The sequence below is a fragment of the Dama dama genome, chromosome 24 (genome assembly GCF_033118175.1).
Source record: "Dama dama isolate Ldn47 chromosome 24, ASM3311817v1, whole genome shotgun sequence".
Taxonomy (NCBI): Eukaryota; Metazoa; Chordata; class Mammalia; order Artiodactyla; family Cervidae; genus Dama; species Dama dama.
The window spans coordinates 33,654,744-33,665,469 of record NC_083704.1 but is presented as its reverse complement, the minus strand read 5'-3'; the positions used below and the strand labels follow the sequence as shown (position 1 = coordinate 33,665,469).

General features: G+C 41.9%; 1 protein-coding gene across 1 annotated transcript in view; it reads left to right on the top strand.

Annotated features, from left to right (window-relative positions):
• Positions 1 to 3,293: 3,293 nt before the first annotated feature.
• The window catches only part of PPP4R2 (protein phosphatase 4 regulatory subunit 2), a 51,429-nt gene continuing 43,996 nt past the window's right edge, over positions 3,294 to 10,726 (top strand). The window contains exons 1-2 of the mRNA XM_061128063.1: positions 3,294 to 3,570; positions 4,508 to 4,589. Coding sequence (XP_060984046.1) covers positions 3,537 to 3,570; positions 4,508 to 4,589 — 116 coding nt within the window. The 5' untranslated portion in view covers positions 3,294 to 3,536. The remainder of the gene's footprint in view (positions 3,571 to 4,507; positions 4,590 to 10,726) is intronic.

Genomic DNA, 10,726 nt, shown 5'->3' with positions numbered 1-10,726 from the left:
TCAATCAGTCGTGTCTGACTCTTTGCGACCCCATGAATCGCAGCACGCCAGGCCTCCCTGTCCATCACCAACTTCCAGAGTTTACTCAAATTCATGTCTATCGAATCGGTGATGCCATCCAGACATCTCATCCTCTGTGATCCCCTTCTCCTCCTGCCCCCAATCCCTCCCAGCATCAGGGTCTTTTCCAATGAGTCAACTCTTCACATGAGGTGGCCAAAGTATTGGAACTTCAGCTTCAGCATCAGTCCTTCCAATGAACACCCACGACTGATCTTTAGGATGGACTGGATGGATCTCCTTGCAGTCCAAGGGACTCTCAAGAGTCTTCTCCAACACCACAGTTCAAAAGTATCAATTCTTTGGCGCTCAGCTTTCTTCACAGTCCAACTCTCACATCCATACATGATCACTGGGAAAACCATAGCCTTGACTAGACGGACCTTTAAGTGCTATGTAATTAAATTATCTCAGAATTTAGAAGCTGAGAACAATTATAAACATTTTTCATCATTCATAGTTTCTGTGGATCAGGACTTGAGGCACAGCTTAGACGGATGGTTCTGGCTTGGGATCCTTCACGAGGCTGTGGCCCAGACCCCAGCTGGGGCTGCAGATTATCTGGGGTGGGAAGACTCAAGTTAAAGGCATCAGTCTTCTCCATTTGGGCATTTCCACAGGCTGCTCTGATGTTCTGGTGACATGGCAGCTGGCTTCCTCTAGAGAGAACAATACAAGTGCCCAGAGCAGAAGCTTCAGCATTGTTTATGACCTAGCCTCAGAAGTCAAATACCATCCCTCCCACCACGCTTATTGTTCACACAGACTTGCTCTGATTCACCTGGGAGGGGACTACACTGGGGCATGAACCCCAGGAGGCAAGCATCTTGGGGGCAATCGTAGAGGCTGGACATCACATTTTGTTTTGCTCTAAGTGGGTGAGTACCAATAGGAGGTTCTAGCAATCACAGACAGGGAGATGAGTACTGGCTAGAGAAAAGTTCCCAGGAAGAAGGAAGGAAGGAAACAAATAAAATATTTCTTCAACCTTATCCCTTGCCTCTTCCTCCCTTGCACTCTCAGCTTAAGCCAGACTGAAACCACCTCACTCCTTGATCTCATTTCAAGGCCCATGCACATCTACAGTTTTTCCCTTTAAAAGCTTCTCCTCTCTGCTTCACTTTGGCTACTTTCCTTTCAGAATTCAGCTCTCAGCTTAAACACAACTACTTCCTCTAGGGAAAGTTTCCCTGATTCCCTTAGGCTGTGGCTGCTGTGTGTACTTTATCTCCTTTCATGGACCTTATCCAGTTTTTGGAAGTCACTTTGGAGACATCTCCGACTGAGGGGAACAGCTGATGAAAAGAGACAAAGCAAGGTGTAAGAAATTAACACGGTACGTTCTCTAACAGTTCCAGAAGAACTTTAGGCAATCATGGAATTTTCTTTCTCTGCTGTACAATGCAAAAGTCACTAGCCTCATGGGGCTTCTGAACACAGGAAATGTGGCTGGCGTGACTGAGGAATTGAATTGTATTGAGGAACTCAGGAGTTGAATTTAAATTTTATTTAATTTAAATTTAAATACCTACACGTGGCTAGTGGTGACTGTATTGTTCCACACAGGTCTTACCAGAAGACCCCTGCTTAAAGACAGTCCAGGGTGGCAGAGAGGGAGGCTAAGCTTTGCTGTGTAGAGGACAAGCCCCTTCAGACTGGAAGGGCTCCTCTGTCCTTGGAATTCTGCTGGCAAGAATACTGGAGTGGGTTGCCATTTCCTTCTCCAGGGGACAATAAACTAAATTCAGTGTATTTAACGGGCTTCCCTGGTGGCTCAGCCATAAACAATCCGCCTGCAATGCAGGAGATGTGAGTTTGATCCCTGGGTGGGGAAGGTCCCCTGGAGGAGGGCGTGGCAGCCTATTCCAATATTTTTGCTGGGAAAATCCCATGGACAGAGGAGCCTGGCGGGCTTTAGTTCAGAGAGTCACAGAGTCAGACAAGACTGAAGTGACCAACACAAGCATGGGTGCATTTAAAGCACTGGCCCACTGTGAGGACACCAACCTAATACATCTCCTCCAAGGCTCTTTGTAACTGAGCAGGATGCTTAGAACAGTGAAAGGGTCTAAAGATACTAGGGGCTAGTTCTCTGATGGCAAAATTGAAGAAATTATTTTTTTTGTAGTGGGGCTTTTCCCCATGTCTGCCACCTAGGGTCAGGGTCAGAGCTGCTATCTTTTAAGAGGGTCAGCACTTGTGATGGTTGTGTCCAAATTTGCACTTTCTAACACCAGTCAAGAATTAGCTTTCTGTCCTCCCTGCCTCCCTCTCTCCCTTCCTTCCTTGGGTTTGTGTTAGGCTTTGAGAAGCGATGGTGGAACAGTTCAGTAACTTTTCTTGAAAAGCTCACAGACAAGGGAGAGTAATAAAGATGTTCACACACTAGCTGGTTGCCAAAGGTTCTAGGTTCTACTGTTTTGCTAGACTACCTCTCTACGCCTCAGCTATCCCATTTGTAAGATGTCAGGGCTGGGAGAGGACTTCTGAGGTCTCCGCCCTAACTTCCTGGGTGCTTATGTAATGTAATCAAAACCATAATGATAATAAAAACAGCAGCCACATGAATTTGAGTGCTTATGTTCCAGGCGCCACATGTGCACAATGCTTTATCGTCGAAGTTTCACAAACTTCCATTTTGTGGATGAGAAAATAGAAGCTATGTGAGTTTAAGCAACTAGCCACACAAGTAGTATTAATAAATAGTTGCGTTGGACTTTAAATTCAGCTGGTTCCATTGCTTAAACTTCTCACGCTTTTGCTGTGTTCATTCCTTCTTTTCAAGGCTGGGCCATTGAGGTGCTTTGGGTTCAGGCAGGGAGTTAATCTTGTCATGATTATTAGTAATACTGAGTTTTTTTTTTTTTTTTTTAATGCGTGTTCTGTGTGTATACAGTCTCACTTAATTTTCACAGCAACCGTAAAGAGTGGTTCATACTACTCCCATCATAGTACAGATGGGGAAAGGGAGGCTCAAAGGGACTCATCAAATTGCTCAAGGTCACACAGCCAGCAAACAGCGGGATCCACAGTCATCCTGTGTGCGCCCACCCCGCCGCCTAGACCACTCCGTCTCCAGCTAGGTGCAGGCAGCTCCAGCCAACCCAAGGGACAGGCGGGGCGGCCCTGCCGGGTCTGCGGGCTGGCCGCGGCCGCACGCCTCCGCCGCGCACGCGCTCTCGGGCTCCGGGGCCGGACGCGCCGCGGGCGCGAGGACGGCGGCGAGGAGCGTGCGCGCGGTGACGTGCCGGGCGCCATGTTGGAGGGCTGGTGGTAGCGGCTCGGGGAGGTGCTCGCTCTGTCGGTCTCGCTCTCTCGCTGGCTTCCCCCAGCTCCCTTCGGTGCCCCCCCCGAATCGCCTGCGTGCCGAAGTGTGTGCGAGGGAGGGGGAGGGCGTCGGGGGGGTGGGGGGAGGCCTTCCGGTCCCCGGGAGACCCGCGGAAGGAGGCGGAGGCTGCGAGGGACTCCGGGAAGCCATGGACGTCGAGAGGCTGCAGGAGGCGCTGAAAGGTGGGGGTAGCTGCCCCCTCTCCCTTCCTCCTCACCCTCCGTGGCCGCCTGTCCGCTCCCTTCTGGGCGAGTGACTCCGCGGGGCCAGGCTGGGGGGAGGGCGCTTCCCCGGCTCCCATCCCCCCTCCCGCTTTCCCGGGGGCGGGGAGCCCCGTGGGCAGCTCCCTCCCGCCCCGCTCTGGGCTTTGTGTCGGCCGCCGGCGTCTGGGCTGGGGGAGGGGAGTCGGGAAGCTCTCGAGGGGGCCCCGGCCCGTCTCCCACTCCCCGTGAACGTTTCGTGGGCCCGCAGCCCCCTCGCAGGCGGGCTTCGTTCTCTATCAGCCCCCTGCACACCGGACATCGAGAGGAGAGAAAAAGTGAAAGGTTTCGGGGGGGTAGAGGGGGCGGCAAAGCAACTTTCAAGTGTCTCTGGAGGCCCTTTTTTCAGGGCTTCTGGAGTCATCTTCCACGCGCCCCAATTCTGAAGTGGTCGCCTTCCCCGCTCCGAATTGCTCGCCATCCGAGCAACAGGCTTGAGAACTTAGAATACCGTGATTTCAGCGTTTTGAGAATTAGACTTTGATACCCAGGATCATTGGTTGATTACTGCAAAAGGGAGCTGGTGTTTCATGTAACGCAGATTTATGAACCTCACGTAAACAGTTTTGGGGGGGTTGGGATCTGGGGTTTTTAACAGGTCTTTGAGATGAATCCCCCGGACTGCATTAAGGATGGTTGGTGGAGAAGTTAAGTGCCCCCTTTAGGAAGGGTCTCATTATCTGTGAAGAGTGACATTTGAAGTTGGAGAGTCAGGTGGAATTTGTTTGAGAGGCTTTTTGAATTAAAAAATTAATTTCTTCATATGAGGAATGACTGGAGAGGAAAGTTTGTTTTTAAAGGGCATTGGTTGGTGTACTTTGAAAAAATACTAATAATTTTTGTTTCTTCCCTTATCTAGATTTTGAGAAGAGGGGGAAAAAGGAAGTTTGTCCGGTCCTGGATCAGTTTCTTTGTCATGTAGCCAAGACTGGAGAAACAATGTGAGTTGAAAACATGTAATCGTATTCATAAACCTGTGTGTCCTACAGAATCGCTTAGGAAAGGGACAGAAGTGTATTTCAGAAGCATTGAATAATCCATCTGTCTAAATACAAGCCCCATATTTAAAGCATTTACTCAGTGTATATGCTTCATTCACTTCACACCTTGCTCTGTAATGAATTTTTAAACTTCATGAAAATTTTTCTTTATGCTTTTGCACGTTTAGAATGTATTAGTCTAGAACAGCCAGAGAAAGGAAGAATGCATGTTCCATTGTGACTCTTTTTGGCCATAACAAGCGGGCTCATTTCCAGAATTTTGTGGTTTTGATTCTATTTCAGATTCTTTTTTTTGGGGGGGTGGTATTTTCTCATATTGTCCTGTATCCAACCTTTTGTTGTCATTTATATATGTGGGTGCTGGAAGTATCACTTCTATTTATTCTCTTGGGCACTCAGGGTGATTATCTGACAAATTCCAGATGCTACAGTCTTGACTGTCCTGTAAACTTCCTAGGATAGCTAACTTGTTAGCATATGCTCAGCATTTTATTAGGCTTGATTCCAAATGTTGTGAATCTGAAACTTACACTGTGAAGTTAAGACTGTTTTCAAAGGAACGTATCATTTCATTGTGTGTAGTGTGTTTTGCAGGAGTTGTTTTCATTCTCGGGCTGTTTATTTGTAGAGAGCAGTGCCAGATTTGGTGACTGACTTGTAGTCTTGTCTTTGTGTAGGGTTAGGGAGCAGAAAGGGGAGAGGTTTTGGAAGGTGTAGTGTTAAAAAGTGGGTTTTTTTTAAATTATTTTTGAGGCCTAATAAAAAAAGTGTAAGCTTCAGCAATTATGTAATGTATCCTTTGTTTGACTTTATTAGCAAGTGTTCATTTCTTAAAAGATTTGCTTATGGTTGTAGCATAGTTTCCTGATAACTAGCCTGCTTTTAAAAGGGGCAGGGGGAACCTCTAATGGTCATGCCAACAACTGAAACTCCTTGGTGCTTATTAAAATTATCAGTCACCTTAGGAATTTGACTGATGCGTTCAATCTTAAGTTTATACTTACTGACTTAAAAAAAGTGGAACCCTTCAGAATTAAAAAAAAAAAGTAATTTTTGCTTCTGAATTATAGTCTTAATCATGTTGATTTTAAAAAAATTGATGCTGAATAACTAATTTGTATAAATTGTTGGTTGGTCCTAACTTATACCTCTACAATATTAGGAGGAGAAGCGTTTTACTTTAGAGTTTTAATAAACAAGATTGTTTGGAGTTAAATACTTAAAACCTCTTTCTAGGTCTGTGTAGACTGCCTTCCCTTTTTGATACAGTGCATTGGCCGTAAATGTATAAGTAGTTGAAAGTTTCTTCAAAGAAGCTTTTTAATATCCTGTTTGACTGGATCACCAAGTTGCTAGAGAAATACAACCTGATTTTTCTGGGCAATTATTTATCTAATAGAGGACTTTAGAAGATCATCAGTTGTCCCATCCGTGTCCACACTCCTCCCCCCTCGCCCACAATCTCGAGGTCTTACTATAGGTCTTACTATTTTTGTATTAAAATGACTGGTGGTGGTAGATTCTTTATGGATTTTGGAAGACATTTTTAAATTTATGATTCAGACAGTGTTTTTACATTTAGTTTTATTTAGCCTTTGGTTTTTTAATCAATTTGAGCATGCCTTAACTTTTGATATGGAAATTTGCAGTTTTCTGTCATCATTTATGGTTAAACTGAGCTTTGTCTAACTTCTAAGATTGTAAATAGGAGAATGAAAATCTAAAGGATAGCAGGTCAAATCTTTTTGATGTTTTAGTATAGGTGGATTTCTTAAGAATGCCGGGGTTTTTTTCCCCCTCATTTCTGATTTTAGAAAATAAGTTTATTCAATAGTGCCAGTTTATTCAATTGTGCCTTTTTGGTTTTTTTTTTTAAACTCTTCATTTATTGAAAACAGCTTCATTTATTGAGCTATGTATTTTGGTAAATTTTTACATCTGCACTTAAGAAACTTATCACTGTACTCCAGATGGAGACCATATAAACATTACTCCCAGAAGTTTCCTCTTGCCCTTTGTCACCTTTCTTCCCTGTGTGTGCTCTTACCCCCTCAGGTAGATTAGTTAGCATATTCTGAAATTGTATGTAAATGGAACCAAACAGTGTATTCTTTGCCTTTTAACAATTTTTTTTTTTTTAAATTGGAGGATAATTGCTTTATGTCTGCCTTTTTTTTACTCAGAGTAACTTAAAATTACTCCATGTCCAGAAATCAGTAATTCATTCCTTTTTATTTTTGAGTAGTAGTCTTTACATGGATGTCCTACAGATTTTGGTTCATTCACTTGTTGATGGACATTCGCAGTATTTCCAGGTTTTTTATTTTTTTAAAAAAAGCTCTATGAACATTTGTGTATGTGTCTTTGCATTCTTTCCTCTTGGAGGACAGTCCATCCTGGAGTGGAATGGTTGGGTCATATGGTATGTGTATGTTTAACTTTAGAAACTGCTGAACTGTTTCCTAGAGTGATTGTACCAGTTTACTTTTCTGCTACCATTAAGGGAGTTCAGATCAGCTTCTCCACATCCTTTCCAGTACTTACTATGATCAGTCTTTCTCAGGTCATGTATTCTAGTAGGTGCCTATTGTATAGTGATTGTAATTTGTATTTGCCTAATGACTAATGATATTGAGCGTCTTTTCAAGTGTTTATTTGCTGTTTATTGTCTTTAGTAAGTTGTAAGTTGATTCTTCACGTCTATGCCCATTTTAAAATGGAGTTCTTTGACTTCTTATTGGATTTTGAGAGTTCTTTATATATATATGGACACAAATGCTTTGTCTTATGTGGTTTGCAAATACTTCACCGTGTGGCTTGTCTTTATTCTCTTAACAGTGTCTTTCAAAGTGAAATTTTAAATTCCATTTTGATTTTTAAAAATTTCCTCTCTTGAAGGATTCTTACTGCATTATTTGTTGTGATCATTTGTTCTATGCTTTCCAGTTTAGTCATTGTTTCCTGAAGTAGTTTGTTCTGGATCTTTGCAGTATTCTGTTGCTTCATTTTCTGAGTTGCTCTGACTGACTTGCATCATTTTTCTCTTGTTTTTAGCTCGTTTTGAAATAGTATAAGGTTTTGATCAAGTCTCTCTAGCTCTGCTTCAGTGTCTTAAGGGATGTTATTCTGCTCCTTATTCTCCTTTTCTCTAACAACAGTTTCATATCTGATTTGACCTTGATATTTTTCTGTCTTGCATTTTTATGTAAAAGTAGTTTTCCTGAACTTTGAGTAGGAGTCACGGTTGAGAGTAGCTGTTGTAACTTCACAGAGCTCTCTCATTGTTTTTGTGAAGTGTTAGAGCATGGAGCTTGCTTTCTGAAATTTCTAGGTTTTGTTTTGCTTTTATTTGGGTCCTTTATCTTGTCTGTTTCTCTTGTGTGTGGGGTCTCCTCTGGATGGGAGCTCTGGTGGGTCACTTTCAAGAGCTCATGGGAACAAGACTTTTCGGCCTTTGTTGGAGGTTTTTCTATTTATTTATTACTGGAGTGGGCAAAACGTATCTCAGTTTCAGCTGTTCTCAGTTTGACCTGCCATGGTTTCTTGTGAACAACTGTTGTCTATTTTGTGTTTCTCCTATTTGTAGCCCTTTCAGATAGGCTATGACTTCTGTTTCCTCTTGAACAATAGATTCTTAGAATGTACAGGTTTCTGACTGTGAGTTTTTCCTAATTAACTTATTTTTTGGGGGGTTGTGAGATAACCTTGTTCAGGTAGATTTGTTGCAAATGTTTTTGCTTATTGGTTTTGGGTTTTGCTGTCTACTTAACGTCTGACATAAGGGGTTTTGGAGAGATGAAAAACTGTAGCACCTCTGTCATCCTTTTAGAATTAAGCTATTTAGGAGAACTTTCTAAGTCAGTCCCTGTTAAGTTAGTTTCCTCATCTATAAGATGAGGATGATAATAGTACCGCATAGCATGAGTACATCATACATGGAAAACTTAGAAAACTGAACACTGCTTGGTAAAGTGTTAACATTATTTATTTACTCGATAAATAGTAGTTGTTAATTTTGTTGATAGTGCTTATATTGAGTCTGCTTTTTTCCCTCCTTGCAGTTTCAGGCTCTTTGTGTTTATTAATTTTGACATATCACTTAAGAAGATTGCAGTTAAGTTACTTTAAAGTAGTAGTAATCAATAACTGAGATGTACATTATTATAAATAAAATCTCCTTAAGTCCATGAAACTACTAAATCCTTCTGGCTTTCTTTAGGAGAGGATTTTGTCTAGCATGGTGTTGGACACTTGAATGTTATTTCTAAAATGTCAGTTTCACATACTACCCTTGGGATTTTTGCCACATCCTATCAACTGTATAATTATTTATTTTTAGGTTAGGTTGCTTTCTTCTTCAGATTTTTTTAAGATGGAAAAATACTACAGATAGAGGTTAAGCCCTCATTTTGCCCCTCCCCAGAAGTATAATCAATATGTTCATTTCTTCCTACTAATCTACTGAGAATAAAGTCTGAAACCAGTGGTTTGTTGAATTAGTTACATCTTTCTGCATCTTTTTAAAATCTATAAATAATAAAGTGTTGATTAGTATTGATTACCCATGTGCCATCTAAATTCCCGTCATGTGCCATCATAACAATGGTACACAGAGGAAGCACAGTAGATTTTCAGTAAATAAAGTTAAGTGGATGCCTTTTTGCATTTAAATATTTTAGTAACTGCAGTGATTAAGATAGGAACATGAAGAAAATTATAATTGTTCTCACTTGTTTCATCACATCAAACCTGTAAACCTGGTGTGTGGTGTACACTGCACAGAATCTACTGCATGATGTCCTAGAAGCTAGATGTGCCAACTTTGTTTTCTGACTGGAGTTAACTTCAACTCTTCAATCGTTTGGGTGTACCAGTGAGTTCATATTTTCCATGTTTAGTCCAAATTTTTACTAGCAGTTGGCTAGTCCCCTAATTTCATAAGAGTTAGCAAGTGGTAATGTCATTCTTGGAAGGAGCATTGGCTTGATTCTGAATTTAGGTTAGTAGCGTGTCTGTGTGAATTAGGACTGATCATTTGTGAACCTGTTTCTGCACTTGAAAAATGGAGTTTATACCCTGTAGTTGCCTCAGATATTGTGAGGATGTGAATAAATGAAAATATGTAGCTATAGATAGTAAAATTGGGGAAAGAATAAAAATTACTATTGTCTATGTGTTGAGCTTAAATAGAGTGCATTTGGCTCATGAAACAAGTCTGAGGTACTTAATCTTGTGGAAAAAGCCCTGGTTTGAGAGTCAGGAGAGCAACAGACAGACCTGGGTTTGAATTCCCAGCTATATCACTTAGTCTGTCACCAAGGCAGGCTGACTGACTACTTGATGCCTTAATTTCCTTATAGTAAATATAGGTAATGAAGTAAATCTACCTCAAGGGATGTTGTGGTGATTCACTGGGTTTATACTTCATAAGTGTTTAACATGGTCCCTATTGCACAGTGACAACCCTCTCCTCCCTTCCACTACTGTTTTCGTTTCCAATAAGTTAAATACAATGAGCCACATTTCCCTCAGACACTGAATGAGGAGCTTAGAAAAGGTGATTTCCAAGTTTCCTTCCATTTCAGAAGCCTTGTAGGAGTTTATGTTATGGCAGTAGTTACTGGGGTGGTATTGCAGTAACAGTGATTAAGGGTTGGGTATAATCATAGTGGTTGCTGTTAAATGTCTGCCAGTGGTGAAGATGTTAACTGTTGGGGATATGTTGCATAGGTTAGTAGTTTGGAGACAATTAAAAAAAAGAATGAGAATCACTTGTCTGAACTTGGATGAGAGACATCAGTCAGTGTTACCACTAGCTCATGAGAGCCATAAAGGGGTTCCCATAATGTCTATCTTAGTGTTGCTTATGAGTGTGCCTTTTTTCTGCATCCAGAGATGATCTTTGTGCCTGCCAGTGAACGTGAATTCATAATGCTTATGGATTATTGGGAAGCCTGTCACCAACTTCATGTGGTTTCAAAACATCATCTTAGTAAGGAGATAAGGAATTTATGGTCCAGTAAGAAGATAAGGAATTTATGGTCCACAGCCTACAATAATTTCCCTCTGTTTTGTGG